At 44.1% G+C, this 25,174-nt stretch overlaps 1 protein-coding gene across 7 annotated transcripts in view; it reads left to right on the top strand.

Moving 5' to 3' along the window:
* Positions 1–19,264, top strand: part of LRRFIP2 (LRR binding FLII interacting protein 2) — a 207,489-nt gene extending 188,225 nt beyond the window's left edge. For all 7 annotated transcript variants that reach the window (XM_073549894.1, XM_073549897.1, XM_073549899.1 and 4 more), the window contains 5 exons: positions 4,427–4,476; positions 4,553–4,670; positions 5,634–5,713; positions 15,533–15,637; positions 17,947–19,264. In XM_073549894.1, coding sequence (XP_073405995.1) covers positions 4,427–4,476; positions 4,553–4,670; positions 5,634–5,713; positions 15,533–15,637; positions 17,947–18,057 — 464 coding nt within the window. In that variant the 3' untranslated portion in view covers positions 18,058–19,264. The remainder of the gene's footprint in view (positions 1–4,426; positions 4,477–4,552; positions 4,671–5,633; positions 5,714–15,532; positions 15,638–17,946) is intronic.
* The last annotated feature ends 5,910 nt before the right edge of the window (positions 19,265–25,174 follow it).

Below are 25,174 nucleotides of genomic sequence, written 5' to 3' on the forward strand. Positions count from 1 at the left end.
ACTCGGTGATCTCGGCTGTCCACATCCCGGGCGTGGAAAATTGGGCGGCAGACTTCCTCAGCCGGCAGGGTCTTGCATCCGGAGAGTGGTCTCTACATCCCGAAGTTCTTCAACAGATTTGTCAACTGTGGGGAGCTCTGGATGTGGACCTGATGGTTTCCAGAGTGAATGCCAAGGTGCCCACATATGTCGCTCGGGCCAGGGACCCGCAGGCATTCGCAGTGGACGCGTTGGTTCTACCATGGAACCAGTATCGCCTCCCATATCTATTTTCTCCACTGCCACTACTCGAGAGTCAGCAAAGGGATCAAGACGGAAGGGGCGATTCTGCTGGCCCCGTGGAGCGTGGTACGCAGATCTAAGGCAGCTGCTCGCCGATGTTCCTGGGCGCCTGCTAGAGCACCCAGATCTACCGTCTCAAGGGCTAATTTGCCACCCGAACTCAGGGACCCTGTGATTGAAGGCAGGGCCGTTGAATCTTGGATTCTAACCCAGGCAGGGTTCGGGAGCAAGGTGGTCGCTACAACGATTAGCGCCCGGAGGCCTGCTTCAGCATGAATTTACCACCACACCTGGAAGGTGTTCTTTGCTTGATGTCGAGGCCGCGGTGTTTCTCCGCTAAGATTCTCGATCTCCAACATCTTGGTTTTTCTCCAGTCGGGCTCAGAGAGCCCGGATAGCTCAGTCGGTAGAGCATTAGACTCGGGCTTTGCCCCAGGTTTCCGCATGAGACAAATATCGGCCTTATCCGTCCTGTTCCAGTGCAGGGTTGCTACCAATTTGCAGGTGAAAACTTTTCATCCGGGGAGTCTCCTACTTGATACCTCCCTATATGGCGCCGATGGACGCCTGGGTTCCTAACATGGTCCTAAGTGTTCTGCAGGAAGCTCCATTGGAACCGCTTCAGGATATCGCTTTGAGGTACTTTTCCTGGAAAGTTGTTCCCCTAGTGGCCATCACTTCCATCAGGCGGGTTTCAGAGCTGGCGGCTCTATCCTGCCGAGCTCCGTTCCTCACTTTCCATAGGTATAAGGTGGTCCTCAGACCAGCCCCTCTTTTTCTGCCGAAGGTCGTGTCCTCTTTGTCACATCACTGAAGATGTTGCTTTGCCTTCATTTTGTCCAGCACCGGTGCACCGTGGGGAAGAAGGCTCTTCACACGTTAGACCAGGTAAGAGCCCTCCGGAGGTACGTGTCACGGACGGCACCCTTTCCTCAGACGGACAAGCTGTTCGTGCTCCCTGAAGAACGCAGGAAGGGACTCGCTGCCGCAAAGTCGACCATAGCCAGATGGATTCGTTTGACTATTCAGGAGTCCTACTGCATTAGAGGCACGCCGATTCCGGCAGGGATCACAGCGCACTCTACCCGGTCGGTGGGCACCTCTTGGGCGCTTCGGCACCAGGCTTCGACAGAACAGGTTTGCAAGGCAGCAACCTGGTCCAGCCTGCACACATTTGCCAAACATAATATCCATACTCAGGCCTCGGCGGATGCAAGCCTGGGTGGAAGGAGTCTCCAAGCAACGGTGGCGCACCTTTAAACAGGAGGTGCATGTAGCTTGGATCGGTGAGTCAATCTCCCACCCAGGGACTGCTTTAGGACGTCCCACAGTATCTGTGTCCCCCAATGAGACGAAGGAGAAACATGGATTTTTTTTTACTCACCGTAAAATCCTTTTCTCTGAGACGCTCATTGGGGGACACAGCACCCACCCTATTAGCCAGTTGGCTCTTGTTTAAATGAATATGTGTTTACTTATTTGATATAAGGGTGGTGTTTTCCTTTGGACATGTTGTACCTGTATTAAGGCTGATTTTTTGTCCTCCTACTGCTTTGGCACCAAACTGATTTCCGCCCGCAATAGGGGCGAGGGTGTATACTGCGGAGGAGGAGCTAACCTCTTTTTTTTCACTTAGTGTCAGCCTCCTAGCGGCAGAAGCATACACCCACAGTATCTGTGTCCCCCAATGAGCGTCTCGGAGAAAAGGATTTTACGGTGAGTACTCATAAAAATCCATGTTTTTGCACAAAAGACGCCTGTTTTTTATGCGTTCTTTTCCGCGCGTTTTCTGGGAACATTGGAAAAGGCTAAAAACGCTCAGCAATGTGGAAATTAATTAGCATGCTGCATTTTTAGCCGCTAAGCGATTCCTGAGCGTTTAAAAACGCATGCATTGGCACAAAAAGCCAAAAACTCATGCAAATTAATGTGAAGCTTCTTTTAAGCGTTTCTGCAGCGTCTGAGCCGGCACAAACGCTGCGGAAACGCTTAAAAAAACGCAACGTGGGCACACAGCCTTAAAGAAAAAACTATAAGATAACATTGCATTCACCACAGTATAGCAGTGCTGAGGCATAACTTTTATGCGTCTTGAAATGCATGTGATCCCTGCGGAAAATCAGCGACTGCTGAACTTGTGAATCCCCCCCAGATGTCAATTACGTTTGAAGGAGGGGACAGTGGAGCTTCCGCTGATTGCCCGTAGGGAGAGCCAGTGCTGACATCACTGTATTGGCACCAGAGGGGAGTATAGCTGTTATTTTACTTCTGGGAATCAGTGATTGAGAAGGAGTTGTCCGAGTTGTGGCCGACCCCTTTAATTTTAAATGCATTTTACGTTATTCTTCTAGGAAGCCATTTACTGTGTGCTGACAAATGCACCGCTAAAAGCTTTGCTGAGCTGTATTGTGATCAAGCTGTCATACTGCCCTAATCTAGAAGGCACTGCAGATTTTAATACATTTATGTTGTTTATGTACACAAACTACAAGTTCTCATTTTTTTGTACTTGTACATGTAATATTCCAAATTGGTAAATAGGAAATGTATGTTCATCACAGTACATGCATACATTCATTCATGTGAGCAAAATATCCTAATAGGGCGGGTGGGGGTGTATTTTGGGGGAATGTAAAAAAAATAAAAAAAAAATAAAGGCAGTTCTGCAAGTTTTTGGCATTGTTAAATAACCTGTAATGAATACTGCAGGTCAGCATAGTTAAGCCAAAACAAAATGTACCATATATAGTTTTTATATCTATATTTTATTACATTTGCACAATTGAGAGGGGTTTTTTTTAAATATATTAATAATTATTATTTTTTTTTTTTCTTTTCTTTTTTTTTCCTGAGAGCTACAAATTTTTAAGTGAGCCTTCTCAGCCGATTATTGGTGCCCAAAACTGCTGGCAGCATGAATTGGAGCCTGAGTGCGATTATCGGACTAGCCTTGCCTCCGGCTCTGGTCCCTGGCAAGATTTTGAAAAGTACCATTTATTTTTTCTGGACTAAAAATGTACATGGCTGCAGTGATGCGAATGGAGCTGTGAGATGTTGACTTTTTTTATCAGCATCTTTTAGGGGTAAATACAAGTTTTTGATCCCCTTTTAGTCGCTCTGTGGTGGGGCTGATGAGGTGACAGATGGAGCCCCCCTCTGTCTGTTTAACCACTTAAATGTCAATGCCTCTGTTGACATCAGATTCTAAAGCCCCCGTCACACTAAGCGACGCACCAGCGATCCTGACAACGATATGACCTGGTCTGGATCGCTGGTGTGTCACTACATGATCGCTGGTGAGCTGTCAAACAGGCAGATCTCACCAGCGATCAGGACCAGCGACGACGCGGGTAACAATTGCGCGCGTCGCTTAGTTACTCGCTGTGTACCTTGGATACCGACGTGCTCGCGCTGGGAGCTGGTATCCAAGGTAAACAGCGGGTAACTAAGTCGCGCAGCGTTTAGTTACCTGCTGTTTTTCTTGGATACCAGCTCCCAGCGCGAGCACGCTGGTATCCAGGGTACACAGTGGGTAACTAAGCCACGCACGCGCTTAGTTACCCGCTGTTTACCTTGGATACCAGCTCCCAGCGTCTGCTTACAGCGCTGGGAGTTCGCTGATTGATGGTCTCCCGCTGCCACACGCAGCGATGCGTGCTGGCCAGCGGGAGACCAACGATCAAGAAAAGGCCCAGGACATTCCTGAATGATCAGCGATACCCAGCGGGGGGGGCTGGTCGCTGATAGGTGTCACACACAGCGAGATCGCTGCTGAGGTCGCTGTTGCGTCACAAAACTTGTGACTCAGCAGCGATCTCGCTGTGTGTGATGGGGGCTTAAGGGGTTTAACTGCCAGGATTGTAGATGGATTTGATGTAACCTGAGAAGAGTTACATATTACTGCCCTCCTGCTGACCCTGAGCAGTGCCCCAGTGACATCAGCCTGACGAAGATGTACGTCATGGAGCAAGAACTAGCCTCCGACCATGACATACACATATCCCCGCAGATCGAGAATGCATTAATGATAGTGTTGTGCTTCAAACTTTAAGAATAAATTCATGCACCTAGAGCTTTACATAATTTTATTTTGTAGTAGATAACTTCAGTAACGAAAATGGTTTATTATGGTTTTTTATTTCAGATGTAAGGCTACGGAAACTGGCAGAAGAGAAGGATGAGCTTGTATCACAGGTAAAAAAGGCGCAGCCTTTATTTAGGAGTCGTTTCTAGGTAGGTAAGAAGTGAGCTGACCACTGTTATTTTACAGATAAGGAAGTTAAAGCTGCAACTTGATGAAGAGCGCCATAAGAATGTTAGAAATGACACTTTGACGGACTCATCAGGACTGGAAAATGGTTCTGATCTACAACTAATAGAAATGCAGAGTAAGTGTTTCTGTATAATGCACGTACAATATATTTTCTCTGTATTAGGCTCTGTGCACACAGTCGGTATAACTCAGGAGCGTTTTCTGGCATGTTCCTATGACAGAAGATGTCAGCAGACACTTTAAAGAGAATATGCAGTGTATGGTTATGTGTTTTTTTTGGCTGTGACCCACTATATAGGGAAACGCTGTCTGCTTTCCTGTACAGTATTTCAGTGCAGTAGATGAAGGTTATTGCCCATGCATGTTACCTGAACAGCTAAAAAGAACAATCTCTTACTGGATGATGCACTGCCGGGAACAATGATCTTTTGTGCAAATCAAAGGATCATTTCACCTGACAAATGAGCATTTTACTTGTTCATCCAGTGATCATCATTTAATATTAAGAAACGAAAGTTACTTGGAATCGTGCAGTGTAAATGGACCTAAGAGAAAAGGAAAAGGCAGAGAGGAATAACGTCCTGAGCACGAAATAGCTTTTCCTGCCAGTGGCACCAGTAGAGAATATTCACTTGTCGTACTCCTGTGAGATCACTACAATCAGTCAGCACCTACCAGCCGATGAAGCATTTTGTCGGGCACAAGCAAATACCCAGGATACAGCAGAGTCGCGATTAAAGGTTTATCTCTGCAGAGCAACATTTTGTACAGCACATCTAATTGTGAAAATGCTATATTTTCCATTATTTGTCTATTAAACAGCACTTTTGTCCATGGGACAACTTTAAGGCATCTCATAAATTAACCAACTAGTTGATTAGATGTTAACAGATAAGCATTGGAGACTGATATGGTAAATAGTATCTAATATAATGTAAGCTTACTTTTAATGTTTTTGCAATGTTAAGCTTTTTCCTTTTTTAATTGATGACGTGTTAAGGAAAGCTTGTGCAGAGAAGAATACGGTATGTTATTTTTCTGGTTGACACTTCTGCTAATGAGCCTGTTTTGTATATAGGGGATGCCAATAGACAAATTGGTGAATACAAGTTTAAACTTTCAAAAGCGGAACAAGATATTACCACTTTAGAACAGAATGTAAGTACTTTTTCTTGCCACTTTCTGCATTTAGTGGAAACCTGAATCTGTCATAAACGATTTCTGCTTCCTAATGTTTCCTGGATGCATCTAGTGCTGACTGTTACACAGATGCTGTTTATAGAGAATACAGTTGGGCAGAATTCAGACTGTGTGTAAATAATAAGGTCAAACCGCTCCATGTAAGTCCTGCGTATCTAGCTACTAATGACAAATGGATGGAAATAAGCATCCACTATGAGTGGGGGTAAACTGTGGACTCCGGCTGTGTAGCGGACACCCACATAAATTCACTAAACTGAAAATCAAAAACATTTACAAGAAACACATATTCTGTATAGCAATAACCATAGTTGTCTAAAGCTTTAAAAAATCAATTTTTCCCTTACGTCCCTCCGGACAGCACCATGGAGGAAGTCCATCCTTGACCTATAGTGGGACAGGATCACAGAGAGGTTAAAAGCCCCTCCCACCTCCACCCTCCAGTGTTTTTCCTGTCCCAGCAAGGGACGGTTGTATGAGAGATTGCTCTTAGGGTACCGTTACACTTAGCGATGCACCAGCGATCCCGACAACGATATGGATCGCTGGTGCATCGCTAAGTGGTCGCTAGTGAGCTGCCACACAGGCAGATCTCACCAGCGACATAGCAGCGGTCGGCGGTCTCTACTTACCTGTCAGACGCGGCGATCCTGACATCAGCCCGCGTCCACGCGTCGCTCGTCGGCGCCACAGGAAGCCCAGCAGGAAGCGCCCGACGAGAAATGGTCCAGGACGTTCTCGCGCGATCAGCGATAACCAGCGGGGGAGCCTGTCGGAGGTAAGTATCAGACATGGCTGTTACGTCACAAAATCGGTGACGTTACAGCGATATTGCTAGCGATATCGCTATGTGTAACGGGGGCTTTAGAGTGAAGATAGCCTGTGGACGTTTATGGCTTTCTATTCCCTCTGGCAGGCGGTCCTTGGCTGATTCCTCTCTGGGAGAGGTCCCTCAGCCGTTATTCGCTGTACCAGACGGGATTGGGGGTCGCAGCCCTCTCTTCCCCCCCTGTCAAGCGGACCGTGGCTGAAACCTCTTGGAGAAGTTCCTCAGCCAGCAGCCAGCCTGCATGATGGGCTCAGGGGGATCCTCCAATCCTTCCCCCTGTCAAGGGGCCCAGGGCCGACACTCCCCGGTGGGGAGTCCCTCTGCCCCAAAGACCAGTCGAGCGGACGTGCTCCTTGGTTTGAGCCGCTCCTCCCGGTGGGAGGCGCTCGGCTTGGACGCCGGCCGGCAAAACATCGCTACTTCCAGAAAACACGCGGTGGAGAAGGCCGTCGCGCCTCCGGTAACGTCAGCATAAGGTCGGCGTGGGTTCCACGGCAGAACGCGGAAGTGCAGAACGAGACAGACAACAGGCTAGTTTCTTGGATCTCGTGGGGCACAGGAGAGGAAATCATTGGCAGTAAGGCTGCATTCCTGATGGAACGCTGATTCCCTCCATGGTGGGCTCTCTGCGTTACCAGCTCCCCCTGTGTTTCTAGCAGGTATGGAGCCAGCACAGGTGAGTGCACGCTGGAATGTTGTGTTCATGGCCTGGGCCTCTGGGTTGATACTAGCCTCATGCCTTGGTGCCTAGAGCCTCATGTTCTGAGATGTGTCTTCACATATAAGCAGCTAGGCCTTGGACCTCTAGGCCTTGGACTGTAAGGCCATATGTCCAAGCTACATCTCATAATGTGACCTCAGTTAGTTGCAGGCCATGTCTGCACAGAGCCTTATGGCTGGACACATGGTGGAATGCAGCACATGGTCTCCAGGAAGACTGCCTTCCAGCTGCGGCTCATTAATTAGCTCCTTCAGGTGGAGCCGGTCTGACAATTGAGATGTACTATTCAGAGCGGAGGTTTATCCGGATCTCTGATTGCTCTCTTGGAGGTAACTGGGGACCTGGTCTCTCGTTTAGCACCTTCAAGCAGGTCCGTAGTCTGTGCATCATATTACATCATAGGTGCATCATATCGCCTCTGTGCATCGTATCGCCGCTGTGCATGATATTGCCGCTGGGCACGATATTGCCGCTGGGCACGATATTGCCGCTGGGCACGATATATTGCCGCTATGCATCATACTGCATCATAGGGCATCATTGTGCATCATAGGGCATCATTGTGCATCATGGCATCAGTGTGCTTCATATGGCATCAGTGTGCTTCATATTGCATCAGTGTGCTTCATAAGGCATCATTGTGCATCATATTGCATCATTGTACTTCATATGGCATCAGTGTGCTTCATATTGCATCAGTGTGCTTTATAAGGCATCATTGTGCATCATATTGCATCATTGTGCATCATATGGCATCATTGTGCCTCATATGGCATCATTGTGCTTCATATTGCATCATTGTACATCATACTTCATCATATGGCCTCATAGTGCCTTTGTACATCATATGGCTTCATAGTTCCTTTATGCATCAGACTGCATCATGGGGCTGCATAGTGCCTCTATATCATACGGCATCAGGGGGCTGCATAGTGCCTCTGTACATCATACGGCATCATGGGGCTTCATAGGGCCTCTATGCAGCATATTCCACTATATGGCTTCATAGTGCCTTTGTGCATCGTATTGCATCATAGCGCTTTATAGTACCTCCGTATATCATATTGCATTATATGGCTTCATAGTGCCTTTGTGCATCGTATTGCATCATATGGCTTCATAGTGCCTTTGTACATCGTATTGCATCATAGCGCTTTATAGTGTCTCTGTGCATCATACTCCATCATATAGCTTCATAGTCCCTTGGTGCATCATATTGCATCATAAGCCTTCATAGTGGCTCTATGCATCATATTGCTTCATAGCGCCCCATAGTGTCTTGGCACATCATATTCCGTCATAGTGCTTCTGTGCATCATATTGCGTCATAAGGCTTTGGTACCTCTGTGCCTCAAGGGGTCATTTGTGGGTCTTAATACCTCTGTGCTTCATTGTACCTCGGGCGTTGTGGCTGTGGGCCTCTGGCTTAGACCTTCTGACTTGTGCCTTGTTGTGGGCCATACCTTGTATGGTCGGCCTACCACTTCACATTTTGTCTCAGACCCCAACTCCGGTCTTCGTGGTTCGGGACCCAGACCCAGTTTCTGTTGCTTCATTCTTGGCAACTGGGCTTAGCTAGATGAACAGTTATGCTTGAATTGGCCTGGTAAATTAGCATTTCTTCTATTTGGAACAGAACTCTCAAGTGAGTTACTGCCTTGAGTGCTAAAGGCAGGTCTCTCTCATAGTTATCTTTTAAAGGGAGACATACGTCTTTGGGGTTCGTCCTTTAAGTGGACATACTATTCTGGGTGCAGAAAATCCCATAAGGGATTTAGTCCCACATAGAGCAGTCGGACTAGTTTCCTTGATAGACACCCGGTAGACAGATTCTTGTCCCATAAATCCATTGTATTATGTTTACCAGGGGTGGCATCACTACTTTTTGTACCTGGTGGCGAATCAGCAGCTCTGCGTCATCTGGCAGAGGATCCCATACTCGCTGCTCTTACAGGAGTCAGGGCTCCTAAGGTAAAGAAGCTGCATCCAGGACTCTCACAGTTGAGAACCCATAGTCCCTCTGCCTCGCAGTAGTCAATCCCCTCTGTGATGGGAGGAAACCTACTTCCCTCTAGTTATAGAGTGTGGTTCCTCCCACCATAGCAGTCAGGGGTATAAATATCTCTAAGAAGATTGCCTTTTAGGATATAACATATAAATAAGTTGACACATTTACAATGTCTGGGCTAATGACTTGTATAGAGGCAATTTCAAATAATATCTTGCATCAAAGGATTCTTACCAACACCCCTTCCCCCCACCCACCCACACACACACACACACACACACACACACACACACACTAAGGGTACCGTCACACTTACCGATGCACCAGCGATCTCGACAACGATAAGACCCGGTCAGGATCGCTGGTGCATCGCTAAGTGGTTGCTAGTGAGCTGCCAATAAGGCAGATCTCACCAGCGACATAGCAGCGGTCTGCGGTCGTTACTTACCTGTCAGACGCGGCGATGAAGACGTCCTCCCGCCCGCTTCCACACATCGCCCAGGACGTTCTCGCGCGATCAGCGATAACCAGCGGGGGAGCCGATCGGAGGTAAGTATCACACATAGCGATATCGCTAGCAATATCGCTGCTGCGTCACAAAATCGGTGACGTTATAGCGATATTGCTAGCGATATCGCTTAGTGTGACGGGCCCTTTACTCTCCTCAATTCCAGAGTCCAGACTCCCTGTGTCTAACATCAGTAAAACAGGAGCGAGGATACACATTTCCCTTTCAATGCTTCTAATGAGTAGCCCATTGTTGGTAGGAGCAGGAGATGTTACCTGCCAGATGGAGTATTTCCTTAGTTTTAAATAATATCCAACCCTTTCTTGGGGTTTAGACATGTAAAGGATTCAGAATACACATGATCTCCTGGATGAGTAGGGTACATACATCTCAATGCTCCGCTATTTTCCATGTACTGTTATTGCTTTGATCTTCCAGCGGTGCAGGGTCTCTGGCCTGCAGGTTTCCTTGTGGTCTCTAGCCAAAGTTTAAGCCGAGACCAGGAGGACCGACGAAGGAACTATCCTGTATTATAAGCACATACATCGAATTACTGGTCTGTACAGTCCTCATTGTATTGTGGCTGGGGTTATCACCATACCTTTTGCTGGGCAATAAGGTTTTAAACCTATTCTGTGACTCTGGTGTTCATAAGTATCTATCACAATAACTGTAATTCACTGCGGTTCATTATTGGTATTGGGGTACAACAGGTTTGTTCCACTGCAGATCTTGTTTGCCACATTCATACTGAAATTGGCCATTATAGACATATATCAGACACTCACTACGGTGATCACCTTTGTAGATCCCTTTCGATATCTATATTTCTTCTCATCTTATAGATAATTTCTATATCTAGCCTGGTTCTTACCTAGGACTTTGATCCTTGGGCTTCTGTACCCACCCTGGGACCTTTGCTTTGATATTCTCCATGGTGCTGTCCGGATGGACGTAAGGGAAAAAGGGAGTTAGACCTACCTGTAATTCTGTTTCCTGTAGTCCCTCAGGACAGCACCCTTAGTTCCCTCCCTTATGTTTGTCTTTAGGCTTGCATGGGATCGATCGTCCGGCAGATTGTTCATCCATCAGGTCATCGTGGCTCGAGATTGGGATGGAGACGCTAAAGGGTCCTACATACGCATTTGTAACTGCGCGTTTAGACCATTTCCATCCATCCTCGGTGGTACTTTGAAAACACACTGGAGGGTGGAGGTGGGAAGGGCCTTTTAACCTCTCTGTGATCCTGTCCCACTATAGGTCAAGGAAGGAGTTCCTCTATGGTGCTGTCCTGAGGGACTACAGGAAACAGAATTACCAGTAGGTCTAATTCCCTTTATCCTTGGTGAAGGCCTGAAGAATAGTGAATAAATAACGCCAGAATTGCCGTAGCTGTTAGATTTGAGTGAATATCTTCGGTTCCCCACTTATTCGGCAAGCTATAGTGCTTGCCAAATAAGCTACAGTGGGAAGCCAGCTTCCTGGATCGCGTCGGCTGAACAGCTGATCGGCGCCGTAGCTGCATGTGTTGCGGCCGTGTCACTGTCACAGTACATGTATGGAGAGCCCAACACACAGGCTCTCTATGCATGCACTGAGACACAGCCACACTATAGCTTGCCGAATAAGCGGGGAACCAAAGATATTTGCTCAACTCTACTAGTTATACTTATCAGAATATGGTAGCACAAACTAAATTATTTAACTTATTTTTGTATTTTTTAAAAGTAGTAACGCAAAGAAAGCATAGAAATTCATCATGGCTGAACCCTAAAATGACGTTTTCTCAGACACTTCTTTGGGGAACACACAAACCATAGGTTACAGTTGTGGCCTAAAGTATTGACACCCCTGCAATTCTGTCAGATAATACTCAGTTTCTTCCTGAGAATGATTGCAAACACAAATTCTTTGGTATTATTCTCTTCATTTAATTTGTCTTAAATTAAAAAACACAAAAGAGAATGAAGCAAAAAGCAAAACAATGATCATTTCACACAAAACTCCAAAAATGGGCTAGACAAAAGTATTGGCACCCTCAGCCTAATACTTGGTTGCACAACCTTTAGCCAAACTAACTGAGACCAACCGCTTCCAGTAACCATCAATGAGTTTCTTACAATGCTCTGCTGGAATTTTAGACCATTCTTCTTTGGCAAACTGCTCCAGGTCCCTGATATTTGAAGGGTGCCTTCTCCAAACTGCCATTTTTAGATCTCTCCACAGGTGTTCTATGGGATTCAGGTCTGGACTCATTGCTGGCCACCTTAGAAGTCTCCAGTGCTTTCTCTCAAACCATTTTCTAGTGCTTTTTGAAGTGTGTTTTGGGTCATTGTCCTGCTGGAAGACCCATGACCTCTGAGGGAGACCCAGCTTTCTCACACTGGGCCCTACATTATGCTGCAAAATTTGTTGGTAGTCTTCAGACTTCATAAAGCCATGCATACGGTCAAGCAGTCCAGTGCCAGAGGCAGCAAAGCAACCCCAAAACATCATGGAACCTCCGCCATGTTTGACTGTAGGGACCATGTTCTTTTATTTGAATGCCTTTTTTTTTTCTCCTGTAAACTCTATGTTGATGCCTTTGCCCAAAAAGCTCTACTTTTGTCTCATCTGACCAGAGAATATTCTTCCAAAACGTTTTAGGCTTTTTCAGATAAGTTTTGGCAAACTCCAGCCTGGCTTTTTTATGTCTCGGGGTAAGAAGTGGGGTCTTCCTGGGTCTCCTACCATACAGTCCCTTTTCATTCAGAAGCCGACGGATAGTACGGGTTGACACTGTTGTACCCTCGGACTGCAGGCCAGCTTGAACTTGTTTGGATGTTAGTCGAGGTTCTCTATCCAACATCCACACAATCTTGCGTTGAAATCTCTTGTCAATTTTTCTTTTCCGTCCACATCTAGGGAGGTTAGCCACAGTGCCATGGGCTTTAAACTTCTTGATGACACTGCGCACAGTAGACACAGGAACATTCAGGTCTTTGGAGATGGACTTGTAGCCTTGAGATTGCTCATGCTTCCTTACAATTTGGTTTCTCAAGTCCTTAGACAGTTCTTTGGTCTTCTTTCTTTTCTCCATGCTCAATGTGGTACACACAAGGACACAGGACAGAGGTTGAGTCAACTTTAATCCATGTCAGCTGGCTGCAAGTGTGATTTAGTTATTGCCAACACCTGTTAGGTGCCACAGGTAAGTTACAGGTGCTGTTTCACACCTCCGTTGTTGGCGGACAGCTGACATCCGCCAAAAACGAAAATTAAGGATCCGCCTCCGGGATGTGACATATGGAAGTCATCGGACGCTAATTATGTTGGATCCGCCGAAGAGGAAAAGTACAGCAAATTAGGAGAGAGGGAGGGAGAGAGATTTTTCGCCGCTACCGGAATGGCATGGCTAAAATGCTTCCCGGAGTAAAGCTTCCGGGCATGCGCACTTAAAATTAGTGGACCGTCAAGGAAAAATGTTGCATTGTCCGTCTCATCCGCCCGGGAGCCGCTAAAATCTTGGCGGATCCGTCAAAAAACGGGTGGGACGGACGACCGTCAGTCAAGATCCCTCACTAATGTAAGTCTATGGGAGAAAAAAACTGATCTGCCCCTTTTTTGGCGGATCCGTTTTTTTATAAAATTGTGGGATTTTGACTGATGACAAAAAACAGAAGTGTGAAACAGGCCTTAGACGTTTCTACCACTCCAGATAGAAAGCCTTTGTTTGCAGTGCTCTTATGGATTATACCCATGGGATTTGAGATGGCTTGCTGGGGGAACTCCAGCGACCCTAAAAATGAAGAGTGCTGTTCCTGCCAAACCATTGAAAATGAATAATCAAAAGCCAAGCATGCACACCTTTGCTTCGTTCAAGATGAGCTACAGTATAACCCTTAAGGCAGAAAGTTGTTTTATAATCTATTTATATAATTGCCTTGTAATGTTTTCATTTCCTGTTCTGTCCAGATGTCACCGTATCCCAGAATTCCAAGTGGAGAAAGTTCTTCGACCGCCATATTGGGACACCCAAGTGATGGGTGTCTCAAAATGGAAACTGCTGCTGGTACCAACCTATTGTGCGGTACCACCAGCGGAATACCGTCGCAATACACACATAAACTCTATACGCCGTACACATCACACACACTCATACTCGCACACAATCACACCTTCACATACAAACACTCTCACAGTCACACTCACACACTCAAACACTCACACACTCAAACTCTCACACTCATACACGCTCACACTCTAGCATTCACACTCTCACAGTCACACTCACATTTACACTGTCACACTCATACACTCACACTTCACACTCACACTTCACAATCACACTCACACATTCATACTCACACACTCTCACACATTCACACTCAGTCACTCTCACATTCACACACTCAGACTCACACTCATGCACAAACTAACACATTCACTCACACTCGCACTCATACACTCACACCACACATTCACACAGTCACACTCACACATTCACACTCAGTCACACTCAGACTTACACTCAAACTCATACACTCACACAAACACACATTCATACACTCACATTCACACTCTCATACTCACACAAACACTCTCACACATTCACACTCACACACAGACTCACACACTCATACACTTAGTCACGCACTCATACACACTCGCACTCATACACACTCGCACTCATACACACTCGCACTCATACACACTCGCACTCATACACACTCGCACTCATACACACTCGCACTCATACACACTCGCACTCATACACACTCGAACTTATACACACTCGCACTCATACACACTCACACTCATACACACTCACACTCATACACTCACACTTTCACACACACATTCACACACACTCATGCAGCCTCTTGCACGGTACCACCAGCGGAACACCGTTGCACTGTGCCTGCACGAATTCCGCGCAGGCACAGCGAATCATTTGGCTGATCCTGGCGACAGATGCGCAACGTGATTACAAGCAGAGGAAGCTGGTCACATTAAAGGGGTTTTCCCAAGAACAAAACTTAATTTTAAAAATTGTCTGTGTCTGTCCATGTACGGAGCATACCACATCTCCTGGGCAGGGGAAGAAGCAAAAGACAATACTGACATTACAGCAGGGGATCACAGAGGATTCATTTTGTGAGGTAAAATATTTCACTGACTGTTTTTAAACAATATTTTACCTCTCAAAATGTATCCTCTGTGATCTGCTGTAATGTCAGTATTGTCTTCTGCTTCCTCCCCTGCCCAGGAGCTTTGGTATGTTCTGTACACGGTCAGACACAGGGGTGAGAGAGACAGAGCACAGGGGGAAGACAGCTCAAACGGGACATCACATGAGGGGAGATCTCAGCACAGGAAGGAGCGAGACAGCAGACAAGGGGGATAGCACATGGGGTAGACAGGTCAAAGAAGAGAGCAGAGACGGGAGAAGTCAGCACATGGGGAAAGAGAGAGTGGATAGGTGGGTGAGCACATGGGGGGGGGGGAGAGATTCTAAACGCTGCAAAGCCTTGCAGTTGTGTGTGTGTATGTATGTGTATATATATATATATATATATATATATATATATATGTGTGTGTATATATATATATATGTATGTGTGTGTGTTTGTATCTACATGTATCATAAATCAATCTGTAACTTCTATACTTCAACTGGTAAGTTGATGGTTTCTATGTTTTAAATAGTTTTTATTTTTCTAATGTTCTAGGTTCTTAGGCTTGAAGGACAAGTGGTGAGATATAAATCATCAGCAGAAAATGCTGAGAAAGTAGAAGATGAACTTAAAGCAGAGAAAAGAAGACTTCAGCGAGAGGTATAAAAAAATACCTAGAAATTTGGCTTTACCTGGGTGCCTTCCTTTTCTTTTTTTTGGCTGTAAATTGATAAGACACTTTTAGTAAATACCATTTCAGGAGGTGTTTTTAAAGAGTACCCATCACTAATCTGGGGCTACCCCTTTTATTTAATGAAAAGGTAGGCAGCCTCAGACTGGTGATTTTTCTAAATATAGCCTATTAACAAAACCCCTCAGAAGTGTTTCTAATGTCCCCCAAAAGGCCCTAACTTCCTAATGTTCTAACCCAAGGATCCTCAAACTTTTTAAACAGGGGGCCAGATCACGGTCCCTCAGACCATTGGAGGGCCGGCATATAGTTTAAAAAAAACTATGAACAAATCCCTATGCACACTGCACAGACCATATCTTATTTTAAAGTAAAACAACAAAACAGGAACAAATACAAAATGTAAAATGAAGAAGTAAAGTTAAATCATCAAACTTTTTTTTTTTTCAATGGGTTCTTTGAATATCTTACACTTTTTCTCTTTCTTGATATCATTGTTTCCTAGGGATTCCAAATTGCTATTAGTAAAATGCCAATATATACAGTGCTACAAAAACAATACCATCAATAAAATAGCCCACACAGAGACATACAGACTGCACTGCCCACCAATGCAGTCTGATCAGTACCCACCAATGCAGCATCACCAGTGCCCATATTGGTGGAACTCCACTTACCTTAGGCTCATACTGGTGTCGTGCCAGAGTCCCCAATAGGCAGGTAAATGTCCCCAATAGGCAGCAAATGTCCCCAATAGGACCCTGCGGTAAAAAAAAAAAAAATACCAGTAATCACCTATGTCCCCCGGTGCCCTGAAGAGGCGCCCGCTCAACTCCGTCTTCTGGCACAGGCGATGTGACGTCATGAGGCTGCGCAGGTGGCGTGATGGCAATCACGTCGTCTGTGTGTGCTGCATAGGGAAGGCCGCGCAACGCCTTTCCTCACCGCCTCGTCGTTCCGCCAGCGATTACAGGGCCCGCCGGCATTGAACTGCAGTGAAGTTCAATGTCGGCCAGGCCCAGGGGCCGGATAAAAGTCCCCGGCGGGCCGTAGTTTGAGGACCCCTGTTCTAACCGGTTGGCTTAAATCAGGTACGCAGCAACACTGGTTTAGTGGAATGAGCTATAGCTCTGCATGCCAGGATCCCACAACTCTGAAGTTTGGGGGTACGGTGAGCATTTTTGAAGAGTTTTGTTACTATACAAAGACAAATCACCAAACTGGGGTTGCCCAACATTATAAATTATATAAAAAGGGAAGACCTCAGATCGATAGGTAGTCTTTATCTTTACGGGTCACCCACATTTTGGTGGGCTATAATTTCTACTGTAAAATAATTGCTATTAGTTTTGGAGTGTTCATAGCTGTAGAGGAAAGCTTGGCGATAAAGCACCAGAATAACTTTGGACTTTTGTATGTGGTTATTGCATACCTTTTATACTATCTTTAAGTCTTGAAGACTTTTTATTTGCTCAGATCTGCAACTTTGTTTGGCTATGGTATTGATTAACTGGAAAATATATTTCTACATTTACCTACCATATCACACATGTTGGCATAGATAAAGTTGTGCACGACCCTCCTGTTTGACATGGGTGCACAAGCAAGGTTCCACCCCAAATTTAGAGGACATAAAGGACTATTATTCCATTTGCACTCAGTTGAAGGGTCTGATTATGCAGAGAGCGGAACATTGTTTTCTCATGGATTGCTTTCTTGATAAAACCCTAAGATCATACAAATGGAGTACCAAGTCCTTTATATTTCCACACATGTTGACACCGCTCCTCAGAAGTCATTGCTACTTCTTGCAGCAGTGGAGAGTTTTGTTTGTACTCCTCATTGTATTAATTGTAACTGTTGTTATACAATATTTTTTATATTTTATTCACACCTTAAATGGCTGCGATCATTGCATCCTGGGACCCCAACCGATTTCACAAAACACTGCTGAAGCGCACAGCTCTTGTAGTAACCAAACACAGAGCAGGGTATAGGCTAAAAGGTAAGTCTGGGGGGTTTGTTCACTGTTCTGTGAGATGTAGTGTATGGACCCCATAAACTTACTATTAAGCTAGTACACTGCTCTGTGTTCACACTGCTTACATCTGCTCACTTCAGATCAGTATTTTGTAGGAACAATGGGGTTTCAGGACCCAGACAACTATTTTCAGCATCTATAATATATTAACAGTTGCAGTATTGCCAGCTACACTAATGATTTGTTTGCGTGAAATTACAAAACTTTCTTTTAATATGGATTTGATTCATTCAACAGCTTCGAACTACTCTGGACAAAATGGAAGAGATGGAGATGACAAATAGCCATTTAGTAAAAAGGTTAGAGAAGATGAAGGCCAACCGGAATGCACTTCTGTCCCAGCAGTAAGAGGGTACTACACAACAACGTAATGCACTGCTCCACAAAACAATGCGCCTTCACTTGGTCCTGCTATAGACATTCTTCCTAGCACTCCTGGTCCATATTCTGGCTGTGCCTGCCGTTTTTTGACATCAAAGTGACTTGTCAATCTTTAATTTATGAGAGGAGTGAAGAACTAGTTTTAATACGCCTTGATGGTTTCTCCTTTTCAGCACACTGATTTTGGTAGATCTCTGAGCTGAGGCGCAGTACGCTGGATTCCTGGTTTTTCATAGGATATTATTTTCCCTCACATTGTTATAATCAACTTTACTCACCCTCATTACTTTTTGTGGTTTGCTGCTTACCTATGCTGGTGAACTGAAACTACTGCATGAAGAGGAATTTCTGCTATGAACAATGCCTATCCAATACTGTACGGATGCTGAACCGATTCCACCAGACCCCTTTCCCAGAGAAAGTAGCCATGGATTCATGAAGATGAATTTAGCTTGCCAAATACATATATGAAAGAGGAAATCTCGCAAGGAGCACCTTCTGCTGAGCAAGTGCCCAGACCAATCTTGAAGTGTCTTAAGATGTCACTTACAGAACTCGACAGCAGCGGGAAGGGGTTAAAACGCTAAGTGCCTTCCTCACTGTAGTTTCAGTTAATTGCTGATCAAAGTTATCCAGTGGAGTTATGCTAACATTCATTCTTAGGAACCTTACAGTTTTGGGGGTGGTGGGAATTGTGCATTCATTAAACTTTATACATTTTGAACAAAAATACTTTTTGTAAAAATATTTTAATTTGTATACAAATTGTATAACACCAGACAGGGACTGTATATTCTTTTATTGCATGGGTGATGGCATAACTGGTAATAATAGTATTTTAATGCGATTAATTGGCTAACTAAGAATCGGAAGCATACAGTATGTCAGATGTATTTTGTTGTACATTGAAAAATTTATAATCTGTTGCTCCAGTGTAGTGACGTTAATAGACTAAACAGATTGCCGGGGACCTATCAAATAGAGACTTTAATGGTAATGTTATTGTTAAAGTTTCTAACTTCATATTTATTTAGGATAAGAATACCAACAATTTCTTTGCAGATGATAAAAAAAGTTAAAGCAAGAGAAAAGGGCTAATTTATAACTGCAATTTTATTTTCAAAGAAAGACTATCACAAAAATGTACCCAATTAAAAATGTTCACTTCAAACCGGCCAGTTTACAGTGATCTGATGTTTGTTTCACATTCAGTGTGAAGAAATTATATTTCCATTGTCTGACAGCAAAGTGTGTTAAATCTAACCTTCAGGATAAGAGATTTCCATTGGGCATGATGGGCCTGATTCATGAAGAGCAGTGTTGTTCACGCCGGTCTTGTTGAGGGGTTGTCCTGGAGTCAGACTCTCCTTCATGAATGGGGAGTGTCAGACGAGCAGTGTACACCTCTATGTGTGACTCGCCACAAATCCTTCTCCAGCCTCTGCAGACGTAAGATGGCGAACGCCACCTATCATTATCAACTTGACGAATGACGGTCGACACACCCCTGTCTTGTCACAGTTTCATCCATTTTGGTGGAACTGGGAGAAACTTGTGTGAAAATGACAAAAGTCTCAGAACTTTTGAGCACCTCAAAGTTGCAAAATTTAGGCGCAACTTATCAACGCTTTTACACTAGAATTCTGGTGTGAAAGCATCAATGAATTGGGCTGGATGTGTTTAAGTAATTACACCAGTTTTTGCATTCTTGCACCAACCTGTCACACTTTTCACTTCTCTTATATACAGTATATACAGCTCTGGTAAAAATCAAGAGACCACTTTCAAATGTTAAGTTTGTCTGATTTTTCTCTTTATCGGTATATTTTTGAGTAAAATGTAAATTGTTCTTCTGATCTATAAACGTCTGACAACATGTCTCCAAATTTCCAAGCAATAAATTTAGTATTTTTTTTCTGACAAACAAAAATGGTCAAAATAAAAAAAAAAAACACAATGCTTTCAGACCTGAAATAATGCAAAGAAAACAAGTTCATAATCATTTAGAAACAACAATACTAATGTTTTAACTCAGGAACAGTTCTGAAATCAATATTTTGTGGAATAACCATGATTTTTAACACCTTTCCTACATTGGACGTACTATTCCGTCCATGTGACCTGGGACCTAAGTCCCAAGGACAGAATAGTACGTCATAGCGATCATTAGCGCCCCCCCCAACGGGAGCGCAGCTGATCGCGGCCGGGTGTCAGCTGTTTATCACAGCTGACACCTGGCACTATGTGTCAGGAGCGGTCACGGACCGCCCACGACACGTTAACGATCGCAGTGTAGCGGTGGTTAAGGGAAGCATCGACAGGGAGGGGGCTCCCTCCGTGCTTTTCTGAGCCCCCCCGGAGCAGCGCGATGTGCAGTGCTGCTCCGGGGGTCTCCTTCCCTGCAGGTCCCCGGATCCAAAATGGCGGCGGGGACCTTCGGGGGGCCTGCAGATAGCCGGCTTCCTCACTGCCCACAGAGCGCAGGCATGAGGAAGCCTGTGCAGCGCATGTGACAGATCGCTGATGTGTCACAGCGATCAGTGATGTCCCCCCTGGGACAATGTAATAAAGTTTAAAAAAAAAATAATAATTTTTAAAAAATCACTAAATAAATTTAAAAAAAAAAAAATATATATACCCTAATAAATTCATTTTTTGAAAATAAAAAAAACAATAAAAGTACACATATTTGGTATCGCCGCATCTATAACGACCCGCCCTATAAAACTGTCCCACTAGTTAACCCCTTAAAAAATAAAAAAGCAAAAAATAATGATTTATCATACCGCCGAACAAAAAGTGCAATAACGCGCGATCAAAAAGACGGATATAAATAACCATGGTACCGCTGAAAACGTCATCTTGTCCCGCAAAAAACGAGCCGCCACACAGCGTCATCAGCGAAAAAATAAAGTTATAATTTGCAGAATAAAGCGATGCAAAAATAATTATTTTTTTATATAAAATTGTTTTCATTGCATAAAAGCGCCAAGGCATAAAAAAAGACAAATGAGGTATCGCTGTAACCGTACTGACCCTAAGAATAAAACCGCTTTATCAATTTTACCGCACGCGGAATGGTGTCAACGCACCCCCCAAAAGAAATTCATGAAACGCTGGTTTTTGTTCATTCTGCGTCCCATAAATCGGAATAAAAAGCGATCAAAAAATGTCACGTGCCCGAAAATGGTACCAATAAAAACGTCAACTCGTCCCGCAAAAAATAAGACCTCACATGACTCGGTGGGCCAAAATATGGAAAAATTATAGCTCTCAAAATGTGGTGATGCATAAACTATTTCTACAATAAAAAGCGTCTTTTAGCGTGCGACAGCTACCAAACATAAAAACCGCCGTAAATAGTAAATCAAACTCCCCGTTATCACCCCCTTAGTTAGGGAAAAATAATAAAATTACAAAAAAATGTATTTCCATTTTCCCATTAGGGTTAGGGCTAGGGGTGTGTTGGGGTTTAGGGTTGGAGTTAGAATTGGGGGGTTTCCACTGTTTTGGCACATCAGGGGCTTTCCAAACACGACATGGCGTCCGATCTCAATTCCAGCCAAAAAAGTCAAATGGCGCTGCTTCCCTTCCGAGCTCTGCCATGCCCCAAATAGTGGTTTATCCCCACATATGGGGTATCAGCGTACTCAGGACAAATTGCACAATAACTTTTGGGGTCCTGTTACTCTTGGGAAAATAAAAATTTAGGGTGAAAAGATCATTTTTGTGGAAAAAATATGATTTTTTTAAATTGTACGGCTGTACGTTATAAACTTCTGTGAAGCCCTTTGGGGTTCAAAGTTCTCACCACACATCTAGATAAGTTCCTTAGGGGGTCTAGTTTCCAAAATGGTGTCATTTGTGGGGGGTTTCCACTGTTTTGGTACATCAGGGGTTTTCCAAACGCGACATGGTGTCCGATCTCAATTCCAGCCAAAAACGTCAAATGGCGCTGCTTCCCTTCCGAGCTCTGCCATGCGCCCAAATAGTGGTTTACCCCCACATGTGGGGTATCGGCGTACTCAGGACAAATTGCACAATAACTTTTGGGGTCCTGTTACTCTTGGGAAAATAAAAATTTAGGGTGAAAAGATCATTTTTGTGGAAAAAATATGATTTTTTTAAATTGTACGGCTGTACGTTATAAACTTCTGTGAAGCCCTTTGGGGTTCAAAGTGCTCACCACATATCTAGATAAGTTCCTTGGGGGGGTCTAGTTTCCAAAATGGGGTCACTTGTGGGGGGTTTCCACTGTTTAGGCACATCAGGAGCTCTCCAAACTTGACATGGCATCCAATCTGCATTCCAGCCAATTTTGCAGTGAAAAAGTCAAACGGCTCTCCTTCCCTTCCGAGCTCTGCCATGCACCCAAACAGTGGTTCCCCCCCACATATCAGGTATCGGCGTACTCAGGACAAATTGCACAATAACTTTTCCAGTTCAATTTCTTCTGTTACTCTTGGTAAAATAAAAAAATTGAACCTGAAGTAATTTTTTTTTGTGAAAAAAAGTTAAATGTTCATTTTTTTTTAAACATTTAAAAAATTCCTGTGAAGCACCTGAAGGGTTAATAAACTTCTTGTATGTGGTTTTGAGCACCTTCAGGGGTGCAGTTTTTAGAATGGTATCACTTTTGGCTATTTTCTATCATATAGACACCCTCAAAGTGACTTCAAATGTGATGTGGTCCGTAATAATAAAATGGTGTTGTAAAAATGAGAAATCGCTGGTTAACTTTTAACCCTTATAACTTCCTAACAAAAAAAAATTCGCTTCCCAAATTGTGCTGATGTAAAGTAAACGTGGGAAATGTTATTTGAGTGCCATAAAAATTCAAAGTTGGAAAATTGAGACATTTTCAAAATTTTTGCCAAATTACCGTTATTTTTCACAAATAAACGCAAGTTATATGAATGAAATTTTACCACTAACATGAAGTACAATATGTCACGAGAAAACAATGTCAGAATCACCGGGATCCATGGAAGCGTTTCAGAGTTATTACCTCATAAAGGGACAGTGGTCAAAATTGTAAAAAATGGCCCGGGAATCAACATGCAAACCACCCTTGGGAGTAAAGGGGTTAAAAAGAGCTTTCAAATACAATACAAAGAACAATGAGCTTCACATGTTTGGATTAATTATCTCTTTTTCCAGCCTTTTCTGACTATTTAAGACCCTCCCCAAACTTGTGAACAGCACTCATACATGGTCAACATGGGAAAGACAAAGGAGCATTCCAAGGCCATCAGAGACAAGATCGTGGAGGGTCACAAGGCTGGCAAGGGGTACAAAACCCTTTCCAAGGAGTTGGGCCTACCTGTCTCCACTGTTGGGAGCATCATCCGGAAGTGGAAGGCTTATGGAACTACTGTTAGCCTTCCACGGCCTGGACAGCCTTTGAAAGTTTCCTCCCGTGCCGAGGCCAGGCTTGTCCGAAGAGTCAAGGCTAACCCAAGGACAAGAAGGAAGGAGCTCCGGGAAGATCTCATGGCAGTGGGGACATTGGTTTCAGTCAATACCATAAGTAACGTACTCCACCGCAATGGTCTCTGTTCCAGACGAGCCCGTAAGGTACCTTTACTTTCAAAGCGTCATGTCAAGGCTTGTCTACAGTTTGCTCATGATCACTTGGAGGACTCTGAGACAGACTGGTTCAAGGTTCTCTGGTCTGATGAGACCAAGATCGAGATCTTTGGTGCCAACCACACACGTGACGTTTGGAGACTGGATGGCACTGCATACGACCCCAAGAATACCATCCCTACAGTCAAGCATGGTGGTGGCAGCATCATGCTGTGGGGCTGTTTCTCAGCCAAGGGGCCTGGCCATCTGGTCCGCATCCATGGGAAGATGGATAGCACGGCCTACCTGGAGATTTTGGCCAAGAACCTCCGCTCCTCCATCAAGGATCTTAAGATGGGTCGTCATTTCATCTTTCAACAAGACAACGACCCAAAGCACACAGCCAAGAAAACCAAGACCTGGTTCAAGAGGCAAAAAATCAAGGTGTTGGAGTGGCCTAGTCAGTCTCCTGACCTTAACCCAATTGAAAACTTGTGGAAGGAGCTCAAGATTAAAGTCCACATGAGACACCCAAAGAACCTAGATAACTTGGAGAAGATCTGCATGGAGGAGTGGGCCAAGATAACTCCAGAGACCTGTGCCGGCCTGATCAGGTCTTATAAAAGACGATTATTAGCTGTAATTGCAAACAAGGGTTATTCCACAAAATATTAAACCTAGGGGTTGAATAATAATTGACCCACACTTGTATGTTTAAAATTTATTAAAATTTAAATGAGCAACATAACTTTTTGGTTTGTAAGATTTATGCATCTGTTAATAAATCCTGCTCTTGTGTGAAGTTTGAAGGCTCTAACTTTGCATCTTATCAAACCTGCTAAATCTGCAGGGGGTTGAATACTACTTGTAGGCACTGTGTATATATATATATATATATATTAGGGTGTCAAGGAAATGCATGGTAAAAATTAAGTCGCAAATTTTTTAAGGTCTTACCTCCTAATTTTGTTCCTTTTTGGTCATAGATATTTTATAATTCTCTTTTTTTAAGATTAGTTATTATTTATTGGTTGCTCAATGGCACATCATATTGCAGTTTTAAATGATTGTTTAGTATTTATCGTCATGCATATCCCGTGTTATGTATGGTATGTTATGCTGTTTACCGATCAGATTAATTGATTTTATATTTTGATAGATCAGGCGTTTCTGAACGTGGCGATGCCAAATTTGTGTATATTTTTTTAACCCTTTAATTTTCAATGGGGCGAAAGGGGGGTGATTTTAACTTTCATGTTTCTCTATTTTTTTTAAAAACAAAAAAAAAAATTTTTACATTTTTTTTTTACTAGTCCACATGGAATAATTCACATGCCTTGAGCAAGCGGTAAATCTAAATTTAATGTCAACATATTTCACATGGTAAATCCTTATGCCAAAAGGAACAAATTTGAGGGTTAAGACTTACCAATTTGCAAAGTTCATTTTGCCTTGGCACCCTAATATATAGATATACCGTATATACTCGTGTATAAGCCGAGATTTTCAGCCCATT

The sequence above is a fragment of the Dendrobates tinctorius genome, unplaced genomic scaffold, assembly GCF_039654945.1.
Source record: "Dendrobates tinctorius isolate UK_male_01 unplaced genomic scaffold, ASM3965494v1 ptg000162l, whole genome shotgun sequence".
In the NCBI taxonomy this organism is placed as follows: Eukaryota; Metazoa; Chordata; class Amphibia; order Anura; family Dendrobatidae; genus Dendrobates; species Dendrobates tinctorius.